The sequence below is a fragment of the Odocoileus virginianus genome, chromosome 14 (genome assembly GCF_023699985.2).
Source record: "Odocoileus virginianus isolate 20LAN1187 ecotype Illinois chromosome 14, Ovbor_1.2, whole genome shotgun sequence".
NCBI lineage: Eukaryota > Metazoa > Chordata > Mammalia > Artiodactyla > Cervidae > Odocoileus > Odocoileus virginianus.
Window position 1 is genome coordinate 49018287 of NC_069687.1, and position 25026 is coordinate 49043312.

At 38.7% G+C, this 25026-nt stretch overlaps 1 protein-coding gene and 1 long non-coding RNA gene across 2 annotated transcripts in view; one reads left to right on the forward strand and one right to left on the reverse strand.

Moving 5' to 3' along the window:
• The window catches only part of PDE4D (phosphodiesterase 4D), a 948758-nt gene extending 923838 nt beyond the window's left edge, over positions 1–24920 (reverse strand). Inside the window, exon 1 of the mRNA XM_070476717.1 lies at positions 24379–24920. Within this exon, the coding sequence (XP_070332818.1) occupies positions 24379–24827 (449 nt within the window). The 5' untranslated portion in view covers positions 24828–24920. The remainder of the gene's footprint in view (positions 1–24378) is intronic.
• The window catches only part of LOC139038269 (uncharacterized), a 96523-nt gene continuing 95600 nt past the window's right edge, over positions 24104–25026 (forward strand). Inside the window, exon 1 of the long non-coding RNA XR_011491240.1 lies at positions 24104–24462. This is a non-coding gene — a long non-coding RNA (uncharacterized lncRNA). The remainder of the gene's footprint in view (positions 24463–25026) is intronic.

Here is a 25026-nt window from a genome sequence, read left to right on the forward strand (position 1 = left end):
TGCGTTTCCATAAACAGTCACTGAGAAGAGTGATGTTTTTCCATGTTTGCAATGTCTGCTGTAACAGAAGACAGCTGGATTCTCATATCTGCTTCTGTATTCATCAGGTTGCAACATGTCAATGAGTCACATTATGTAGCTTCTAGAGAACTCCACTGAGAACATAGACAGTGAAAAGGGCAAACGACATGTTGGTATTATTAGGAGAATATTTATGGTCTGATGAAACTCCAAAAAGCATTCTGGGGACCAGGCTTTTGGATTTACTGGTCAGACTGAAAACAGAACATTATAACTGATAGACAAAAAATCACCTTCTTCATAGTTGAGTTTACTTTCCAGAACTAACTCCATTAGTAATATTTGCCCATCCTAACCCAGGTTCACGAAGCTCAAAGAAGTCAACAGAACCTGACGAAAGCAATATTCTAAGAACAACAGCCTACTAAGTTCAGGTTTTCAATGGAATTATTTTAGCAAAATATTCTTCTTTGTCCTTCACAGTTTTGGTCAAACAAAATTACCTTTTTGGAAAAGAAAACTCTAGCTCCAATGTATTAATATTTTAATTGAAAAATATCAAACTATTTCCCTCTTCTTCCTAAAACCACCACTGTACTCACACCACTCCATTTCTGTACTATGGAAAGTGTAGCATCTAAGAAAGAAAGCCTGTAAAGGGTTAACAAAACTTTCAATTAACACAGCCATAAATACCAGCAAATTATCCTTTCAGCAGAAAACTTTGACTGAATGTGCATTATGCTTATTTTACTATGCTCTGGGCAGGCAGTGGATTGGTGAGCAAAACAAGCCTGCAACCTGTCTTCCTGGAACTGGCTGATAGGCATTAATCAAAAAGTCAAACATGACTAACATGATGAAATAAAACTAAAGTAAGCTCTGAGAGCACACTCCAGGGCCTGCCACCTGTCAAGGTTTGGGAAATCAGGAACACGGTCTCAGAAGAAGTAAGATTTCAGTAAGTCCAGCAGGCAGTGTAAGAGTTAACAGGCAGGGAGGGTGGGGTTGAAAGGGTTCTTCTTCCTGGAGTGGAAAGGACATGCACAGCAGCGTCCCTGAAGCAGAAGGAATGTAACAGGCCCCAGGTGCTGAAGCTAGGTCAGTGTGGCTGAATCACAGAGAGCAATGTCAAGAATGACGCAAGATGTAGCTGTCAACATAGGCAAGGGTCAGGTCACGCAGAGTCTTGAATGCTATGGGAGGAATTTGGGTGTTTATAGTGAGAGCAACAGGGAGCTGGTAAAAGGCATTATATGCCCGTGTCAGAGTTTTATTGCTATGTTTACTGGATGCAAGGGAGGGTGGCCTTGTATCCAGCCTAGTGGATCCCTGTCGTTTTCATTTGAAAGTGGACCTTACCATCTGCTCATGTAAAATTCGAAGAATATTCCCTGATCTCAACTAGCCATGTGTGATATAACATTCCAGGTCTACGCAGAGAGTTTTATTTGAAATTTTCTTCCAAGTATCTAGCAAAAGCAAAAGCTTCAGGGAGCAGTGAATTTTCAAGGATGATTATCTAAGGAATGTAAGAATGTCTCTCCAACCCCCTAAAAGTTTTATCCAAGAATCAGTTAATAGCCAGAATAGTCCACTGAGACCATAGTTTAGCACTTGAATCATCTGCCTTGAGTTGCGCTTCAACATTTCAGCCTCAGCTTTTAACAAAGGCTGTTTTTATAGGAAAATATTCTGTGAAAGTTCTATCTGGATTTGTTGCCAACATGCTAGTAGGATAAGGTTTATTATGTTATCTAGAGTTTTTCATGAAGTTTTTTCTAACAATGTTAGAATTTAGTACCCCCAAACACATTGTTTTCCCTAAGGAATTGATACATTTCTTCCTTTTTTTTTACATTAATGAGAACAAATTAAATTGCCACATTGGCCCACTGTGACTGCCATAGTTAAATTCAGTGGCATTAACTATGAAGACATTTGCACTTTCTCTTCTTTGCTTCATCCCAATTATATTTTGCTTATATTTTACCAACCTGAAATCTACCTTGTAAGCCATCTCTACTTCTTTCATGGAGTGACATGTGGAACATATATATATATACACATATAGACAAAACTATGCCTTTAATTTCAAAAATCTCACCCAATATATTGACAGGAGCTCAAAAAATAGGTCCACTGTGACCATTTCATTACCAATACTTTTAAACCTTGCTGGAGTAGGTGGGAGAAAGAAGGGGTGCATATATATCTACAATACTGAAAGAATGACAGAACACTACATACAATAAAAATTAATAACTCAGGCTTAAAGAGGGATGATTTGTTTATCTTCTTGATACAGTTTCCATGTAAAACTCAGGCTGGTGGCATCAAACATATGGGCCATGGCCACACTCCAAACTACTGAAGCTCATTCTGGATCACTAATGATTTACTAAAGCTCACTCACCATTGCTGCCAAGACACAGAGAGTGTATTGAAATGTACACTTCAGAGCCAAATTCAATGCTTTCTTGTCTAAGAAAGGTGAAGCCAGGACATGTCAGCAGAAGAGACATTTAACAATGGCAGTAGGAGACCCTGGAGAAACTTCAGGAAAAAAAATCCCAAATAAGAAGGCAAAGAGATGTGTAGCTGCCACTGTTTGGGGATACTTGGAATACAATCTCTACACAAACACAACCCACACATACCAGTGTAAACATGACTGTCATAGACAGAATTCTATGATCCCCAATGACCCAAGCCCTTGCACTATTCTCTCCCTTGAGAATGGTCAAAATCTGTAACTCACTTTTAACCAGTGGAATATGAATGACCAAGGTGGAGGATTTTGGAGATGAATTAAAGTCTTTAATCAGTTAACTTTAATCCAAGAGGAGATTATCCTGGGGTGGGGGTGAAGATGGGGAACCGTTCTAAGCAGTGAACCCTTCAAACCAGGGCCTAGAAGTCAGAGACTCTCTTGTGCTGTCCTAGAATAAGCAACTTTCATGTATTTCACAGCTGTGAGGAAATGAGTTCCCAGCATGAGCTGAAAAAGTGAACCAAAGTCTCTAATGGGACTCCAGCCTTGGCTGATACCTTGACTTAAACCTTCTAAGACCCTGAACCGAGGACACAGCTAAGACAAGCCTAGCTTCCAGACCATGAAAATCCATGAGAAACTAAATGTAAGTTGTTTTAAGTTGCTAAACTTGTGGTAATTTTCTTTAATGCAATAGAAAGCTAATAAAATGATATAAAAGGTACCATATTGAAAGCATACATATTTCACGTGGACATATCAGTACAACTTCACTATTTGAACAAAATTGGAAGAAAAATCCTGGGTGTTCACAAATGAATATATACATATGTACACATATCCACAACACTCAAATCTGTCATCAAGAGAGAAAAAACAAATGTTTTCTTTATCATCATCCCCAAATTTACCCCATCTTTTGTCCTACTCATCTTAAAGACAAATACATTCATTTAGGGGTCCAACTAGAAACTTAAGACTCATCATTGATAATTTATTGCTCCAGAGCACTTCTAACACATTATCACAAAGTCCTATAATTTAATTTTAACACTTTTCATCACATTCTTTAGCTCTATCTCTATTAGCACTCATGAGCTTTTCTTTGAAACAAACAAGGCTTCTAACTGATCTTTCTGTCCACAACTTTCTCTACCTGGCAAGTCTACACTCCCATCCAATCTTGGATGTGTTCTCCAGAATTGTTAATGGGAAGGAAATACAAGAAGTACAAATAGAGTAGAACTGGACTATGATATGATGGGGGAAAAAGGCAAGAGATGAGACACCAGATAAGAACAGGAGACCAAATGGATACATTTCCAGACCTTGTTCTGGACAGAATGTTATCCTAAAATCTATGGGAAACCATTGAAGGATTTCCAACAGAAGAGTGGTAAAGAAAACAAAACAAAACAAAACTCAGCAGACTCTTCTACTCGCAGGAAACCATTTTTAAATTTGAAAATGAAGTTTCTATCATGAATCAGCAACTTTCTTGAGAGGCAAAGCTGTTTACTGACTCTGTGATCTTGGCTAGATTAGTTAAGAATCATAATTTTTTGCAAACAGATTTGGAAGCTGAAATAATAATTACTGTAAGGGCCTGGTATAGTAATGGTTCAATAAAACAGTGCTGGCTCCCTCTCTGCCCATTAGCTCAATGGTGAGACATGAGACAGTACTCATTCTGTCCATTAATAATGAATGAAAGCTTGCTGAGTGAGTTGGATCTTAGGGAGTGGACACATCTGAGAAAAACAGAGTTAACATTTACTAGCAGCTAGTGAACAAAGTTGGAGAAAAAGAAGGCCATGCTGTCAATAAGGAATATTTTTATATTCAGACAATTGGGTTAGTACAGATTGTAGAAATAACTTCCACTGACTGATACAAAATGACATAGAATCTGGGTCCTCTCAATGCAAATGGAAGGATTTTTACATGCCACCTCTCTTTCTACAAGAGAGGAAGTGAAGAAATACTTGGAGACTATTTCTCCAACCTCAAATATTCTTGAGAGTAAAGTGGTCACGTCTAACCACTACTCTACATACATTCTGCTGAAGGTACCTGGGGCTGAAACACACAACTTCTTCCTCTCCTTCATTCCTTACCCCTTCCCATGTCTACAGAATATATATTCTTGGGGAGGGGGAGAGAAACTTATTTCAATGACCCACGTCTTGAAGAAATCTAATTCCAATTCTCTAGTTTGTGGCTTGGAAGGAAAAATTCTGAGACTGTAAGCAGACAGCAAGAGAATATTCCTTTCATTCTCTATACCCAGATGACACAGATTTTTTTAAGGATGACACATTCAAGGGGATGACTGGGCGGATCATGAAGCAATCTGGTGGTCACATGTGAACAGCCTTTTTTTTTAAGGCCACACTCACATTTTGGATTGTGGTTGTTTGAGCCATGTAGACTTTAAGTGTTAGAGCTGCTAGCTAAACAGCTCATCGGATGCAGGAGTGGGATTTGCCTCTACAAATATGTTGAAGCCTGGATTGAGTTAAAAATCAGGAAGAAAGAAGGACAAATTCTTTTGTCCAGGGCTTAAAAGGACTTGAAGTTCTATTAGGCTGAACCACATGAAACTGGCAATATCTCATAACTTATACCTACAAAGATGGCTCATCCAATACATTGCAGAAGGAAAGAGGAGAAAAATGGCTTTAAAATGCTGGTTAGATGATCCAGATGTATTTTTAAACTAAACTAATATTTGTACACAAGCAAAAAAAAATCTGCTAATATAACCAAGATCCATGACTTTTGCATTCCTTTTAAAGGCTGTTTTGTGTATCTTCGAAAACTAGTGACTTATGCCAGTACTTCTATTCTAACAAAATGTTCTTAAGTCAAAAAGATGTGCTGAAATAAAAACATCAAGTAGTATAATACAACACAACCTTGATACTTTGTTTACAATTGCATTTATGAGAAGACTCAGAATTGGTAATTCCAATGAAATACTAGCGTTCAGAAAATGTCCCTTCACTCTGCCTCTCGGCATCTCCAGGTTCTTTGCACAAACATGTCTATTTCCATGACACTACAGGAAATTTTATCACATCAATTCCTTCCCTACACCTTGAAGAAAAATTGAAATATGAAGACTGGAGAATTCTAATATGCACCAGAAGGAAACCACAGCTGCCAAAAAGCCTTCTTATTGCAGAAACAACCACTTAAGATGATTGGAAAGACTGGAGATAATAGAGCTATAACCCATGAGTGATAATATTTTTTGGAAGAAAAATAACTGTTTTTTCTTTCTACTGGTTCTTTCTTACCTATTTTAAAAGTAAAAGTATTTAAAGAATCCAAAGCAATATTTTATGTAAAAAATAACCAGCAATAGCACGATCTTCTCAAAGAAAGGAAAAATACGATTCCAGGACTGGGGTTTCCTCCTGACTCTGGAACTCCACAGCTGATCTACCTTCAACTGGTCCCAGGACTTTCTAACCTGACTTGGTGTCCCCTGCTCCCTTGCTCATGTACATAGAATTCACATAAAGCAAATGATACATTCACATGTGACATGACTCAACTTCAACTGTAATTTTTTAGCCTGAAGCTTTGATTCTTTCTTCTAGACCAGTAAAAATCAGATTCTTAAAGAGTAACTCTATGGAGCAGCATTTGGGTTCCAATCTGTTAAGTGCACAGGGAATAAAAATTCATAATGTCCTCCCTTACCAGGTAATATAGAAGGCTCCTAGTATGTTATAACCTTCTCTTTCCATATATTAATGATTAATACATAACTCCAGGAAATGTCCACAGATTCTAAACTCTTTTCCTGATATGCTAATCATGGCAGGTTTATTTCCTTACATATCCATGACCCATTACTTCATGGCAAATATATGGGAAAAGAGTGGAAACAGTAACAGACTTTAATTTCTGGGGCTCCAAAATCACTGCAGATGGTGATTGCAGCCATGAAATTAAAAGATGCTTACTCCTTGGAAGAAAAATTATGACCAACCTAAACAGCATATTAAAAAGCAATGACATTACTTGCCAACAAAGGTCCGTCTAGTCAAAGCTATGGTTTTTCCAGTAGTCATGTATGGATGTGAGAGTTGGACTATAAAGAAAGCTGAGCACCGAAGAATTGATGCTTTTGAACTGTGGTGTTAGAGAAGACTCTTGAGAATCTCTTGGACTGCAAGGATGTCTAACCAGTCCATCCTAAAGGAAATCAGTCCTGAACGTTCATTGGAAGGACTGATGTTGAAGCTGAAACTCCAATACTTTGGCCACCTGATATGAAGAGCTGACTCATTGGAAAAGACCCTGATGCCAGGAAAGATTGAAGGCAGGAGGATAAGGGGATGACAGAGGATGAGATGGTTAGATGGCATCACTGACCCAATGAACATGAGTTTGAGTAAACTCCGGGAGTTGGTGATGGACAGGGAGGCCTGGCGTGCTGCAGTCCATGGGGTTGCAGAGTCAGACATGACTGAGCAACTGAACTGAACTGATCCATGACAACAAACTGTCCTTTGTCCAGAATTCACGCTTTGAATGAACACAATGAAGAATCTGTGTCTTGCTTGAAAAAGTACAAGGCGAGCATTCCTCCTTAGGTTCCATCACCGGCTCCTCCTCTCCCATGTGTACTTTAAGGGTTGGTATTCCCTTGGCCTCTATCCTTATGCCACTTCTGTACTGATATCCCTTCTTCGGGGGCTCTTATTGATGCCCCTTATATTTTGCTAGGAACTCCCAAACCAACCTACATCATTCTCCCATTCTTCTGATCTCTGAACTCTGAAGAACTAGAATTTGGAGTTAGAGCACTCTGGTTTGGAGCTAGGTAAATCTACAAGTTCAGTAACTTTGCTAACTATCATTTTTCAGGTCTGTATTCAGAAACAAGAGTATTTACCTCAGGGACTGTTGAAAGGAATAAATGAAATATTGTCTCTGTAAAGCCCCTAGGAATTTGTTAAAGCCCCTAGAGAATTAATCAATAAATGGTTGTGTTGAGGAGATGATGTTGATGATGATGATACTTCCTTATTAACCAGACATTCCTATATGTATGTTCACAGGCAAACTCAAACTGAATTCATCAATTTTTTTCACTTGACCTGATCAATGATACCATCAACCACTAGATGACTAACCATTGTTGCTAAGTACTTACATATCCTAATACTGAGTGATAGGATGAAGGGAAAAGAGAAAGATAAGATGACAAAGAAGAAAATAAATACATACTGCTTCCCAGGTGGTGCTAGTGATAAAGAACTAGCTAAAGGAGACATAAGAGCTGCCAGTTTGATTGCTGGGTCAGGAAGATCCCCTGGAAAAGGGAATGGCTACCCATTCTAGTATTCTTGCCTGGAGAATTCCATGAACAGACACTACAGTTCATGGGATCGCCAAGAGTTAGACACGACTGAGTGACTAACACACTCCCACTTATGTATCCTAATACTGAGTGATAGAATGAAGGGAAAGGATAAAGATAAGATGACAAAGAAGAACATAAAGACATACTAACTGATATATACATAGTGATGTGAAATTATACATAGAGCCAAAAACATATACATAGAACCAAATACATGAAAATATGACAACAAAAAAGATTTGAAAGCAAATCTCTTTGCTAACACTATTCTCACAACTTAACATGTTAACAAAATACCTAAATTCTAAGAAAATGAAAAGTTAAAGAATTATATTTGCAGGTATGACTTCTAAGAATATGGAAATGGACCATTTACTAGAGAAAATGAGCTTTCAGAAAGAGAAACCGAAAAAAAAAAAAAAAAAGAGTGAGGGGTGTTTATTGCTGCTGTTTAGTTTGTTTGCTTGCTTGCTTGCTTGTTTATGAGGTATAGCAAATGCAAAGGTGTGGCAGTGTGAGTTAGCAGATTATGTACAAATAGATTTAAATATTAGAGGCAAAGCTCATGGTAAAAGATGAAAAAACTAATAGAATTGATGAAAAATAAGAAAAAGCTTATGCAAGTTTTTTAAAGTTTTAAAACATGAAGCAAAAGAGAGGTAATTTTGTACAACGCACACACAGACACTCATACATACACAGTGGTGATTGAAAGAATGAATATGTATAGAAATAACTGTGATTAGAAAATCAAACTGGGGAAGATTGTTATACAAGGTTCCTAGTTAAAGGTGAATGAATAAATGGAAAAGAAAGAAGAGAAACAGAGAGAGAGACAGAGATTTGATCATGAAAAAAAGAAAACTCATTAGCTTTATGATGTCTTTTAAGAGGAAATGATTTGAAGTTATTTTTTCACCTTTTACAAATGAGCTGAGAAAACCAATTTAACGACATTAACACAATTAATTAATGGTGGCCTGGAATGAACTGTATCTCCCTATGTATTCACAGTCAAAAAGCATTTTTGTGCCTAATATGATGGCACAAGTGATCTATCTGAAACAAAAACACAGCACTGCAAATCGCATATACAGACAAGTATTTTAAAACTGTCTTAAGAATATTTTAACCTTACTCCCATCTATACAAGCTAAACATTAGAATGATACAGGGAATCAAAAATGTACGTTTTAAAATTTACCTTATGTGTCTAGGTAATTATGGGTTAACTACAGTTTTCAGAAATACATTTAACTTAAAAATCATTTTGTCTTTTAGCATTAAGTCAGTCAACAAGTCACATAAAACACATTTATAACATCTCTCTGAAATTCATTTCTTTCTTTTTGTTCTTACTGCCATAGCCTTAGTTTCAGACGACCATGGTTTATCCCTTATCTGTTTTGCTGCAATAAACACCTAAATTGCACCTCCAATTTCTTCCCACTCCATGCTCCACATAGCTGCCAGAATAAGCTTTAAAAGTTCAAAGCTAAACACATAATATTCCTGCTGAAAATCTATCAGGGCCTCTCTAACGTCTTTAGAGGAAAATTGAGAAACCTTTAGCAAAGTCTTGTTGCTTCTTTCTCCCGTTCTCTCTGCTACCTCTACCCTGCTCAGCCTGACTGCATGTATATTGAACTGTTCTCAGATTGGTGCCTTAGAAAAAACTAATCATGAGATACTACAACCTTTAGCAATATACCTAAAAATTCCTATTATTTAATAAAAATCATATGACAGCCATATTCCGGTAAATAAACTGGCAGTGGACATTTGAAGAAAGAATTACAATATTTCAGTTTGATCTTTATCATTTGTAATTTTCTTACATTGATTTATTTTACTTTTTACTTTTTTTAAGTTATGAAAGTATGATAACACATTTATAGGAGACTTGGAAAATACAGAACAAAGTTACAGACAGTTCCACTATATATTACAACTGTATTTTAGGTAGATAAATTAAGATTTTCAGTTACGGTTTCAATATCAAACTCTCAAAAGTTAACAGACTGAATAGACAGAAAAGTGGAAGGATATAGCAGACCTGAAAAGCACTATGAACCAATTCAACATAATTAAAATTTATACAATTTTCATACAACAGCATGATACTAATTCTAGTCAAGTTCCCATAGACTATAAACTAGGAGAGACTAGGACAAAAAAGGTGCAAAAATTTAATGGTCTACAGGTGTTGAAACCATACAGAGTATGTTCTCTTATCATTGTGGGATTATGTTATAAATCAATATCAAAAGATACTTGAAAATAAGCCACATATTTTCAAGGGCAAGGTGACATTTACCAAGAGAGATCTTGACTTAGTCATTGGAAGTCTCAATCAAGCTATAAGACTAAAAAAACAGATAGTGTGATTGAAGAGAAGAAAGGATTTAAGTGAGAAATTAATATGAAAGGTACTTAAAAAATCTCATGTATTTAGAAATTAAATGCCCATTTTTAAATGATGAGTGTATCTAACAAGCCATAACAGGGAAATTTTGAAAATATTTATAACAGAATTTAAAAAAAAGAGAATTTGTCAGAATTTGTTGCATGCTGCTAAAGCTGCTCAATGCAGCTAAATACAATGTGGAATCTTAGATCAGTAAATAATGGACACTAGAAAATAAATAATGGACACTAGCAAAGAAATTTGTGAAATGTGAACAAAATCTGTATGTTAGTTAATAATACTGTATCGCACATGCTTACAGTTTTTATAAGCAGATTTTTATAATAGACAAAAAATCCAAAATACTCATTAATTAGTGACATCAAATATTTAAAGCAAATGCTTAGACACAAGCAGCATCCAAAGCAATGAACAGGCTGCCAGCCTGGTTGACGGCCAGTGCTGGTCTATGTATTCCTTTTCCACCAGCCCTCTCTACGTCTTCAACAGATTCTTGATGGATTTAAACATTTCTGAAATGTTTCATGAGCTCCAGCAGATGCTGTGACATTCAAAGGAGTATCTGATACAATATCATCAATACTTTAATTTGTCCAATCAATTAAGAAAAATTTCTGGGGAAACATTACATTGAACTTTCTGGCCAAGCTGATCAACCAGTTCAATGGTCTAGTTATTTCAATTGCTCATATAGTCATGTCTTAAAGCTCACTATATTGTCACCCTGCTTATTTAACTTTATATGCAGAGTACATCATGAGAAACACTGGGCTGGAAGAAGCAGCACAAGCTGGAATCAAGATTGCTGGGAGAAATATCAGGAACCTCAGATATGCAGATGACACCACCCTTATGGCAGAAAGTGAAGAAGAACTAAAGAGCCTCTTGATGAAAATGAAAGAGGAGAGTGAAAAGGTTGGCTTAAAACTCAACATTCAGAAAACTAGATCATGGCATCCAGTCCCATCACTTCATGGCAAATAGATGGGAAAACAGTGGAAACAGTGGCTGACTTTATTTTTTGGGGCTCCAAAATCACTGCAGATGGTGACCGCAGCCATGAAATTAAAAGATGCTTACTCCTTGGAAGAAAAGTTATGACCAACCTAAACAGCATTTTAAAAAGCAAAGACATTACTTTGTCAGCAAAGGTCCATCTACTCAAGGCTATGGTTTTTCCAGTGGTCATGTATGGATGTGAGAGTTGGACTATAAAGAAAGCTGAGTGCCGAAGAATTGATGCTTTTGAATTGTGGTGTTGGAGAAGACTCTTGAGAGTCCCTTGGACTGCAAGGAGATCCAACCAGTCCATCCTAAAGGAGATCAGTCCTGGGTGTTCATTGGAAGGACTGATGTTGAAGCTGAAACTCCAATACTTTGACCAGCTGATGCAAAGAGTTGAGACATTTGAAAAGACCCTGATGCTGGGAAAGATCGAAGGCAAAAGGAAATAGGAGTGGCAGAGGATGAGATGGTTGGATGGCATCACCGACTCAATGGACATGGGTTTGGGTGGACTCTGGGAGTTGGTGATAGACAGAGAGGCTTGGTGTGCTGCGGTTCATGGGGTCACAAAGAGTCAGACATGACTGAGCAACTGAACTGAACTGAAAGCTAAGAAAGTAGGTTTTCTTTTTTTTAATTAAAAGTACTGTTGATATACTCTTCACATCAGGTGTCCAATAAAAAGAACTATAAGGTATTACAATATGTTTAGGGGAACTGAGAAGTTTTTACTGGAAAAATGATGTTAGAGCTGTGATCTGAAGTATGAATAGATGGTATCAAAGCTACTGAATGGGGAGGAAAGGGCATCTGTGGCAGATGTGCAGAGAGGCCCTTGTGTGGGAAGGTTCAAAGACACAAAGATAGGTCTGGTTTTTTGAAACTATAGAGACATTCTCTTTCCCACAAACTGTGGATCTATTGACTTATTGGCTATTTCAGTTAGTGTATATGTCAGCTTCTTAGTTATTAATATAAGTATGAATTTCTTATAGCCACATTCTATATGAATATCATCTTCATACTACTTATTACTTCTCAAAAAACCTGTAAGAACAACATGAGTATTTCTTGGTATTTGATGATCTTTATTCAGTATCTGTGAGGCTTCCCAGATGATAAAGAATCTGGCTGCCAATGCAGGAGATGCAAGAGACACACATTCAATCCCTGGGTCAAGAAGATCCCCTGAGAAGGGAATGGCTACATTCTCCAGTATTCTTGCCTGGAAAAATCCCAAGGACAGAGGAGCTTGGCAGGCTACAGATGATGGGGTCTCAAAGACTCAGGCATAACTGAGCACACACATACACACATTTAGTACCTGTAGTAGAAACTTCCATGATGAGTAGCTATATGATTTTAGCAGAGACCCCTGGCTATTGGTTATTAGATAATAACCTGATTCTCAATACAACTGAAAGACCCCAGTTGGTGGGAATGATTCCAAGTGGTAGTAAAACAAAAATATACATAGAACATTTCAAACTTTCACTTTGTATTCTAGTGGTTTTAAATTCCTTCCAGATGAGTTGGAAGCATACCTGCCTGCTAACAATAACGATAGGAAAACAATCACAGCACTGCTGTGAATTTGAAGCAATCTCAATAGACAAAGGCTGTAACTCTCTAATTGTTTTCAGAGAGAAGGATTATAAGTAGCTTAGTGTAAAACATCCACCTCATTTTGAGTAATTTCTACCATTTAACTGATCTACAGGTAGGACAACTCCATGTATTTATCAGGGCTACCTTAGTAACTAGTTTATTCTGGAGCATTCTACTGAAGTAGACAATCTATGAAATGTAGAGAAGTAGGTTATCATGCCAGAAAATCAGACAGCTGGATACCAAGACTGAATTTTCCTATTCCTTTGGACTCCATTCTCATGTCATGAATAAGTGGGACCCAGTTTGGGCTAAGGTATCCTAGAATTCTGAGCCAAACTTGAGGGCTAACCAAGTTGGATTTTCTTGAGGGCTACATTTGTAGGGCTTCCCTGATAGCTCAGCTGGTAAAGAATCCGCCTGCAATCCATGAGACCTGGGTTCAATCCCTGGGTTGGGAAGATCCCCTGGAGGAGGGCATGGCAACCCATTCCAGTATTTTTGCCTGGAGAATCCCCATGGACAGAGGGGCCTGGCAGGCTATAGTCCATGGGGTTGCAAAGAGTTGGACACGACTGGGTGACTACGCACATTTGTAGGGGGACCAACCAAGTCAAAAAGCAACATTTGAGGGAAAAACTGGAGAAATAAAACTTAAAATGTAGCTTCTCTAGAAAGCAGGGAACAAATAGGGTATCCAAATCGAAACAGGGTAACCAAATAAGAACAAGGTTTTTACACTGAATAGTGGAGATGAGGTTTAGAGGAATTCTCCAAGCTGGAGAATGAAGCCATATTTAGCAGAGCACACATAGCATTCAGCACTAAAGGGAAACCATGGTGAGAATGCCAACTGAGGCTCCAGTGCTGATGGACTTGCAGTGAAATGCCTTTAGACATCAGGTCATCACTGTGTAGGTTTATAATAGCCATAGTTACAAGCACATTCATACTTACCTAATACTTTATACAGTGTAGGAAAATTATTGAAAACTTACACACCATTTCACAAGTATCCTTTTAAAAGATTCATGGAGAGATAGTACTTTTAATTTTCAGAGTTAACACCAATGCATTCTTCCAAACAACTCATTATTCTTTAACTTACTGTGAATCTTGAACTGACAGCGTTTCCTTCCTTGGATTTGCTGATAGGAAGCTCAGAGCCAAATCTGTGACTCATTTCTACCAATTACTCAAGAATCAATGGCATGCATTTCTGCTTCCCTATTGCATACTATTTTCAGGCACTTCCACTTTCTTCTGTTTGACAGCTTCAATTTACCTTTTACGAAATTGTTTTGTGACACAATCATTTGCTTTTGAGGGAGGAAAGAAAAGTCAGATATAAATAAAATATGTTAACCTAAATAAATGGAAAATACTAGATTTTTTAAAAAAGAAAATATATCTTTTGTTTATTATAAAAACAACAGATACTCATTTTAAAGGAAATCAGAAGAAAGAACATAAAACATCAGAGATCTCTATTAACTATCCTCTCTTCTCATACCTATAACAATTAGCATTTGTTTTTTTTTTTTCTTCTGGGGGGAATGTACAAGCGTATCAATAACCTCAGATATGCAGATTACACCACCCTAATGGCAGAAGAGGAACTAAAGAGCCTCCTGATGAAAGTGAAAGAGGGGAGTGAAAAAGTTGGCTTAAAGCTCAACATTCAAAAAACTAAGATCATGACATTCATTCCCAACACTTCATGGCAAATAGATGGGGCAACAGTAGAAACAGTGGTAGATTTTATTTTGTTGAGCTCTAAAATCACTGCAGATGGTGACTACAGCCATGAAATTAAAAGATGCTTGCTCCTTGGAAGAAAAAATTATGACCAACCTAGACAGCAAATTAAAAAGCAGGGACATTACTTTGCCGACAAAGGTCCATCTAGTCACAGCTATGGTTTTTCCAGTAGTCATGTAAGGATGTGAGAGTTGGACTATAAAGAAACCTGAGCACCAAAGAATTGATGCTTTTGAACTGTGGTGTTGGAGAAGGCTCTTGAGAGTCCCTTGAACTGCAAGGAGATCAAACCAGTCCATCCTAAAGGAAGTCAGTCCTGATTATTCATTGGAAGAACTGTTGCTGAAGCTGAAGCTCCAATACTTTGGCCACCTGATGTGAAGAGCTGACTCATTGGAAAAGACCCTGATGCTGGGAAAGACTGAAGGCAGGAATGATTGGATGTCATCACCAACTCAATGGACAGGAGTTTGAGCAAACTCTGGGAGACGGTGAAGGACAGGGAAGCCAGGCATGCTGCAGTCTATGCGGGTCGCAAAGAGTCTGACACAACTGAGCCTCTGAACAACTCCACTCCTATGATAATACGCATACACACATATCTACATAAATAGGCACACACACATATACACGCACATAACCTCATATGTATAAATATGAGCATTCATAAAACATACAAGTGGTAGTATATTCTATCTAGTCTTTAAGTTATTTTTTCACTTAACTCATAGGGTTTGTAATTATATTTCAATTCATGTAGATCACTCTCATTCTTCATCTAGTATTCTTCTGTTGTAGATATGACATAATTTATTTTACCAATTCTCTATTGAAAGATATTTGGGTGGTTTCCAGATGTTTACTATATATGCAATATTGCAATGTACCTCTTTGCTTCTTTGTTCAATTATAGTCTTAGGTCAAGTTCCCAAGGATGACATTACTAGATCAAAGGTATACACATTTAAAATTTTGCTACACATTATTTGATTACCTCCCAAGGTTTTCCTAATTTATACTCATCACTAATGCATATTAGAAAGTGCCTACCTCTCCATGCCTTCTGCAATCCTTTTGAATTATTCATCTTTTAATCTTTTTCAAAAATATATGAAAAATTAAATAAAATTGCTGTTTTAATTTTTTATTTTTGTCTATCCACAAGGTAGAGAACCTTTTCAAATGTATATTGTCATTAATCTTTCTTCCATTTTGAATTACCTCTTTATGTCCTTTGTCTGTTTTTAATCTTAAGTTTTTAATAATTTTATATTGATTTCAAGTGATTTTCTAAATGGTGTTAGGTAAGGAATTTTTTCATTTCAAGAAATAAACACCATATTTTAAATAATTTATCCTGCTTTCACTAATTGGAATATTACTCTTATTAAATCCTAAATTTTCATATATACATAGGTCTCATTCAGTTCCATCAAACTTTTTTTATTCCTAAATTAATATCATGTTGTTTGAATTAAAAGAATATATGATATGTTCTGATTTTATCTGCCTAAAGTGTTGCATTTTTTAAAAATCTCATTTCAAACGGATTTCTTTTAGTCACTTCAGCGAGAGTATTACTCCATTGGAATGTGATGTTCTTACAATTGTTCCCTTAGTGAATTAGTCAGTGACTTAGTTCACTTTAGAACACAGTGCCTTAAAGTTTGTCAATCGAGGACCTGTTGAGAATTTGATAAATGTTCTCCCCCAAATGTGCCCTCCTCCTTTTAACAGATCCTTTAGAGCCAAAGAATCCAAAGTTAAGAACTTAGTCTGTAAAGGAATCTCTCTAAAAAAAAATGGAGACATTATTCCATTAGAATTATTTTCATTCTGATGCTGTTTTCATATAAGCTAGATTCTCAACCTTCATAATTAATATAATTTCTGTCTTCGTAGTCTTAATCAAATGATAGGCTGCCTCTCATCCAATACCTGCCCACATATATCTCACAGTATTATGAAAAGATTACCAGACTGGGAGTTTCAAGGCTAAAGTCTGAGTTCTGTCTTTGAATATGCACATGTGTCTATTCCTGGGAGAATCTATAGTCTCTTAGATTACCTATAAAATGAGCAAAATATCACCAGGTCTGTTATTTCATAGATATTATTAAGGAAATCAAATATACCCTCTCTGAGAGAGCACAGACTGAAAAGGCAAGGTTTCATTATTATTATTTCCTCATTTAAAAGCTCATTATTTGATGAGCATCTATATAAACCATGCTCTCCACAAGGCCCTACTGTACTTAATGAGAGAGACAGATACAAAACTGTAATTGGTAGCTGCTAGAATATAGATATATGCAAAAATATAACGTGGAAGCCCAGAAGAGAGAAAGATTCTTCTGTTTGTACCAATGTCTACTCAAGTGGTAATATATAAGCTAGCTTTGAAAAGTTTCATGAGTTTTTTCAAACAGATAAGGAGGCAGTGATGTATGGCATGCATGGGGAAAGCAATTGAGAAACAAGAAAAAGCTTCAGAAAGAAAGAAGTGTGAACAGGCAGAGAGAGCTTAGCACATGGCAAGAAGTTCAGTGTGGTGATGTTTATGGGGCTGACAGAAGAGGCTGGATAGCAAGACTTTTTGTGAGAAAGAGACTGGGCTAGCACTTCAAAAAGTCAGACTCAGAAATTGAGATTTGGTCTTGCAGGCAAAAAGAAATCATCCAAGCATTTCAGACAAGGGGATGAGGTTGGGTGGCTTGGAGTGTAAAATAGATGACAGTCAGGGGAGATCAGAGTTGGAGACCTTTTAGGAAGTTATTGCAACAGTTTAGGAGACAGATGATGGAAGAGTTGAACCAGTAAAATGACAATGGAAAACATGAGATATTTCTGAGGTGGAATTAAAAGATCTTGGATGTCTCTGAAATTCAAGAGTTAAGGGAGAGGAAGAGCCTAAGGATATCACTGGCTTGAGACCACTGGATGAACAGTGACGATACACACTGCAACAGATCAACAAATGCCTAAATGTGTATTCAGATGACAAAACGTACCTTATTTCTTAGTTAATTTCCAAAGTGGTTTGCTAAGGGTCATGGTGATGGTGGTATGTGAGTGTATGGGGTCAAGTCAATTTAGCTGATGAATTAAAAAAAAAAAAAAGTAAAATGCCCTCTTCTTTGGAAAAATTTAGATTTCCTATTTTTAAATGTAGGAAAATGTTCCTTGGGGTAAAAATAACCACAACATCTTTTGAAATATAATAAAGTGCTATTTGGTATAATCCCTTAGCAACATTCTTGCTATGAGCCCGGACTAGCAGCAATCAAGTTATAGACTCACATATTGTGTATTTTTAAACTTGTAGATGGAAAATAAGCTGTTAAGAGGGACATAATTATAACCCTCTTAGATTTGAGGCCTTTGAATAACTACCAACATTTACTAACAGAGTTTAGTCTTTCTTGATTATTATACTGCATGATGCTTAAGAACTCTTCCCAAGATACTTTTTGAAAACCACATTAAAGTTTGGAGATAGAAATTAGTGACCAATTCATTACTGGATGTATGTGTGTGTGTGTTGTGTATGGATGCATCCAACTTGGAAAGAAAAAGAGCATTTTGTTTTCTGAAGTGGTCTCTCTTGCCAATATCTGAATATTCCATTTACTCACAAATGCCTTTTAAAAGTAATTTTTAAACTTTTGGTTTCAGGCTATAACCTCGGAAATGGGGACAGTCATTGTTAAAACATAGCCACAATGAGAGATATAAAATAGCTATAAATTATAGTTCTTATTCTTCCAGGAAACTATTCTGTGAAGTAATGTAACCCCGCAGGATACATGTTTCTTCAAGTGTAAAAGCTGGGCAGTGGTAGCCCAGGTTAGCTTAAATTTAAGTCCCTCCCCATCTTGACATTTCCACAGAGTTAGCATAGTTTTAGAGAAATGTATCTTGTGGATATTGCAGGCTATAGATTTCCCTATCATTACTCCCTAAGTGGGCAACTGGACCAACATGTTTCAATCAGAACCAGAGAAGGGCTTACCTATATTCCATGCTTGGCAGATAGGTTCTTACCTCTTTCTCTCTTCTACCTCCTTCCTCTCACGCCTCTCCATCCCATACTTGGAACATATACAATTTCAGAACAAAAAATGTAATGGATTCATGATATTTTTCTTCTGATGCACCAAAAGTCTCAGAACATACAGAAACATTGAAATCAGTGCTTTTAAAAAAAAATGTCTAATACTATTTTTAGACTGGGCTGGAGGAAACACAAGTTGGAATCAAGATTGTCGGGAGAAATATCAGTAACCTCAGATATGTAGATGACACCACCCTTATGGCAGAAACTGAAGAAGAACTAAAGAGCCTCTTGATGAAAGTGAAAGAGGAGAGTGAAAAGGTTGGCTTAAAACTCAACATTCAGAAAACTAAGATCATGGCATCCAGTCCCATCACTTCATGGCAAATATATGGGAAAACAGTGGAAACATGGCTGACTTTATTTTTCTGGGCTCCAAAATCACTGTGATGGTGATTGCAGCCATGAAATTACAAGATGCTTACTCCTTGGAAGGAAAGTTATGACCAACCTAGATAGCATATTAAAAATCAGAGACATTACTTTGTCAGCAAAGGTCCACCTAGTCAAGGCTATGGTTTTTCCAGTGGTCATGTATGGATGTGAGAGTTGGACCATAAAGAAAGCTAAGCACTGAAGAATTGATGCTTTTGAACTGTGGTGTTGGAAAAGAGTCTTGAGAGTCCCTTGGACTGCAAGAGATCCAACCAGTCCATCCTAAAGGAGATCAGTCCTGGGTGTTCATTGGAAGGACTGATGTTGAAGCTGAAACTAAAATACTTTGGCCATCTGATGCAAAGAGTTGACTCATTTGAAAAGACCCTGATGCTGGGAAAGATTGAGGGCAGGAGGAGAAGGGGACGACAGAGGATGAGATGGTTGGATGGCGTCACTGACTTGATGGACATGTGTTTGAGTAAACTCGGGAGTTGCTGATGGACAGGGAGGCCTGGTGTGCTGCGATTCATGGGGTCACAAAGAGTTGGACATGACTGAGTGACTGAACTGAATTGAACTGAATACTGTTTTGCCAATATTTATAGGAAATGTGAAAAACATTAGTTTTGCCATGCTTTCTTATTTAACAAAATATTTAAATAATATCTTTAATGTCTTTACTTATTAAAATTTAAATATGAAATTTTGTCAGCAACTCCCCATGTCTAGCAACAAGTCTGTTCTTTGTGAGCTTATTTTTTGTTTTAGTTATTATTTTTCTAGATTATACGTGTAAAAGAGACATTTTCGTACATTTGGTACGTTTGGTACTTGTCTTTCTCTGTGATATTTCATTTAGCATAATGTTCCTAAGGTCCATCCATGTTGTCAAATGGCACGATTTCATTCCTTTTTTAATGGCTGAATAATATTCCTTCATTTATTACATCACAATTTCTTTATTCATCCATCACTGGACACTTAGACTGTTTCCATATCTTGGCTATTATAAATTATACTGCGATGGACATACATATGCATATACATTTTCAAATTGGTGTTTTCCTTTTCATTGGGTAAATACACAATAGGGGAATTTCTGGATCATATGGTATTTGTATTTTTAATTTTTGAGGAACTTCCATACTGTTTCCTATAGTTGCTATACCAATTTACATTCCCACCAACAGTGCACAAGTGTCCCCTTTTCTCCACATCCTCACCAACATTTGTTATTTTCTTGTGTTTTTGATAGTTGCCATTTTAACAGTTGTGATGTGGTATCTTACTGTGGCTTTACTTTGCATTTTTCTGATGATTAATGATGTTGAGCATTAATTTGTTACTGAGAATATACAGCTCCTGCAGATTTAGAAAAGACTGATAAAGAAAATATTCTGTTGTGTAAAAAGAAATCTAATAAGTAAATCATTTATCAGTTTAAACAGTTGTTATAGTTTGAGGAACTACTGGTTAAAATGACTGATTTGATACATATATATTAAAAAGTGCTAGTTTAAAAAATATTTCCTTTGGTTCTCTTGATGACATAAAGGCATTCCTCTGGTAATTTTATTATTTCAAATTCCTTTCACACTGACTTTTAAAAAATGGATCTACCTTGTTAGATACAAGTTAATATAAAATTTATTGACATACCTACATTTCTAGATGGAATCAAAAGAATGGATCATGAAATGTCTGAGGATTGCCTCCTTCCTATTTATACAATTTTTTTCATTCAACCAAGTATATACATTTTTCTCTTTGCTTTACACACTGTAACTAATTCTCAGAATTTTAGTGAAGATCATATCTGGAAATGCTACTATACATTCTAAAAATAGCCTTTTAAAAGACATATTTTTTTTTGATAATCCATAGGGAATCATTCATCCATCCATCCATGAGGCTTTTTCAGAGACGTTAACTTGACAGACAATTTAAGCCTTCCACTTGGATGATGGCACACACAGGAATACACACACAAACATATACTCTTTGCTCATGTCTCACATGCTTATTTCAAATTAGAAGATCATTGAAAACAACCTGAAATCTTCTGACTATATGCGATTCTCTGATAATTTGCTTTTTATGTTTATCATTATATTATTATATAAAGTCAATAGATACACTGGTTTGCCTCTTCTGTAATCATTAACACAAGTGTCATGGCCAGGATTGCAGAAGTTAAAAATAAGGGTTAAAATCTCTCACTGCTTCCATAGCTTATGCTATCTGTCATTTTTTAAAAAGTAAATTTAAACCGTATTTCACATTTGGTTCATTTGGGCTTTATGAACTGTAGTATCAATCAATATAAACTTCATATTCCATTTCATATCTTTCTTGATTCTGTCAACACCCCAGGTTCTACACACATTTATTTTAGCCAGCACCATCACCTTTGTTGAGTCAGGAGACTTAGGTTTTAGTTTTAGCTCTGACACTCAAAGGCCATGCGTTACTGAACAAGTTACTCACATCCTCTAGGTCTCACTGTTCTTATCAATAAAGTGGACATAGTGCCATTCCATCTCAGTGTTGTTAATGGGTTCAAATAATGAAAGCAATTTAGGGATAATTTTTAAGCATTGTTACTGTTCTCTTTAAAGAATGCAAGTAATAACCACACTTCCTTGAAAAACACATTTATTTGCAAAAGCAACTATATTAAAGAAATTTTGAAATGCAATGTTCAAGTGTTTGGAAAATACATAAGTGATGTAAAGATCCTTAAATAGAACAACAATGATTTATCAGGTGAGCCACAGAGGAAGTTATGTGTAAATGTTATATAGCTTAGTTTTCTGTGAACAATTTAACTAACAAATTTCAAACAGAAGAATTAATCAGTGTAGAGAACAGAGCAAAAAATAAATTCAAATCAACAATGCAATACCTCTATTCCAATTAGCTCGTTTTTCTCCCTCCACCCTCTCAAACATTCTATTTTATTTTAAAAAATGAAGTTAATTAAGAGGCTCTACAAAGTCAATCAACCCACAGAGTACGTACGCAAGAACTCTTATTCTTATTTAATGTTTACTAAGGGCTGCAGCTTCCCTGGTGGCTCAGTTGGTAAGGGGGCTGCCTGCAATGCAGGAGACCTGGGTTCGATCCCTGGGTCGGGAAGATCCCCTGGAGAAAAGCATGGCAACCCACTCCAGTATTCTTGCCTGGAGAATCCCATGGACAGAGGAGCCTGGCGGGCTATACCCTATGGGGTCACAAGAGTCGGACACAACTGAGAGACTAAACCATACAGCAAGAGCTCAGTCTCATAAAAATCTTTTATCCCTAGGTCAAACATACAAACTGCCATGATTGCCTTTATTCCATTTTGGGGACCCACATATAAACTGTTCAGCCCAAGTGGATGAACACCCACCTGTTCAAAGGGTAAAGCTGCATGTGGGTTTTAGCAGTCTGGACTGTAAAAATGAAACTTGCATATTAATTTTATGAACGTCTGCTAATCACGCCAATCTTTAGCATTTAAATTGATCTGAACTGACATTATTAACTATAATTTTCACTCTTCTTATCTAACAGGTACAATGACATTACCAGGAACAATGTCTGTCCTTCTGGAGCTATGAGGAAGGCAGAGGGTATGAGGAGCGCGCATGCACATCAGGGTTGGGATATTCTATTTGGCTGGATTCCCTTTGACCATAGTGTATACAACACAGAGAGATGCTCATTAAAGAGAGAAAGGAAGGGAATGGAAGATAAGGGAAGGGAAGGGAGGAAAAAGAAAGAGAGAGAGGGAGAAAGGAAGGGAGGAAGAAAGGAAGGAAGAGGGAGGAGGGATCAATGGATGGAGGGGGAGATGAAGGAAACTCAGAAAAACATATTTGGACACTATTAAGATTTTCTAATAAATCCAACCTACTGTCAGTTAGCGTTGGACAAACAATCCCAGCCTCAGGTTTTCCTGTTTCCACACCCAACCCTGATGTACCGTTCACAGTACCCATCAGATACGCGGCTTGCACTTGCAGCCCATCAATGTCTGCCCAAGCCTAAGACAGGTGATGAGAGCCCTGCTTCGCCATTAGGTGTGCCAAGGATCCGCAGCTCCTGAAACATTTGTGTGCGCCCCTGTCCGTGTGGGGGAGGGGATTTGTGGCTTTGAGGGTCCGGGACAGCGGGGAAAGGAGCTGCTCCCGGTTGCCAGGAAAGGGACTGAAAAGGGGCCCAACTTCCACCACCGTTCCTGAGTGGAGAGAATCTGGAGCTAACTCCTCAGAGCAGCTGTATTTGGCTCTTGGAATATTTTCTTGGAGTTGGAGCGGTAGGCATCTATTAAAACTCCGGTGAAATGCCACTTCCATGCCCCGTCTTCCGGAGCACTTTATGTTAAGGGGAAAATCACTGTAATCAGATCTCTACGAACTCGCCTGCTGCTAAAACGAGGTGCTTTCTGCAGGGACCACTTGATACACACATGCTTACACACACCACACACCGACACAGTGTAACTCCCACAGCGCCCTCGCTCCCGCCTTTCCTTCCATCTCTCCCTCCTTCCCTCTGCTAAGGATTGCTGAACATTTTGCTCCAAACTCTCCAAGTCACCCACGTGTTTGTTCTCCCCTTTCGCTGTTCAATTTACTTCTCGACTCGACAGAGAGAAACTAGAGTTGTTCTCAAGCTTTTACTGCAATTGTGGGACCAAGCTTTCGCACCCATTCCCCCCACCCCTGCCCCAGTCTGAACTGCCTCGCCACCCCACACCGCCTTACTCTGGGGTTGTAGACAGATTACTGGGTGTTTTTCTGGCTCAGCGCCCCCCGCCCCCGCCCCTTCCTCCTTCACCAGCCAGAGAAATCGGAATTCGCCTGCTCAAGTCTCACTCGCCAGGGTGGGGTGGAAGTGGGTGGGGAGGGGAGAGGGGTGGGTGGTCTACATCTACACGACTGGGAAGCTCAATCTCTCTCTCTCATACCCACATGCACACTCAACACCGATGCCGTACTTTCGGGGTCTCTTACACACACCTGAATAGTAACCTTTCAAGCAAGGACAGACACGCCCCTGCTGGCCCGCCCGCGTTTCCCAGAATAGAATTTGGCCCCGGGTCCAGGAAGGCATGGGTAAATGGACCATCGAGGAGACTCTGAGAGCTGGGGAGGTGACCCCTTGCCTGAATAGGGGAGGGGGCGCTCTCCACTCACCGCCTGAGTCCCTGGAACGACGAGGGCCAGGACATCCTGGATTTCTTCAGGCCGGGCCGGTGGCCGGTCTCCACGGCGTAGGAGGTGCGGTCCATGGCGCGGCAGTACAGGTAGCGCTCGGTGTCCGAGTAGCCGCGGTGCCGGACGCGGCCGGTGGCCCCGCTCGAGGCGTAGCGGCCGCGAGCCGCCCCGGGCGGCGGCGGCGGGGGCGGCGGCAGGGGGGGCGGCGGCGGCTGCAGGGGGCACTGGGGCTGGGGCGAGGGCGGCGGCGGCGGGGGCAGGTGGTGATGGGGGTGCAGGAGACGGAACTGGGGCTGCCGGAGCGGGTACTGGTGGTGCTGCTCGTGCCTCCAGAGGTGCTTGGGGGCTTTGAGCGCGGCCCCGCCGGCGCCGTCGCTGCCCTCGCCGCTGCCCGCCCGGGCCGGCACGCTGCTGCCCTCTGCCTCCATCCTGGCTCGCGGCTCCGCGCCCTGCTGCCCAGCTGGGCTCACCACGCCGGCCAGAGCGCCTCCCCGGTGCTGCCGCCGCCGCCGCTTCTGGAGCCGAGCTGAGGCTGGGCTCCGCTTCCCACTTGAAGCCGCCAGAGGCTCCAGACGACCGAAAGGGGGCTCTGCCAGCGGGAGAGGTCACAGAACACGACAGGGCTCC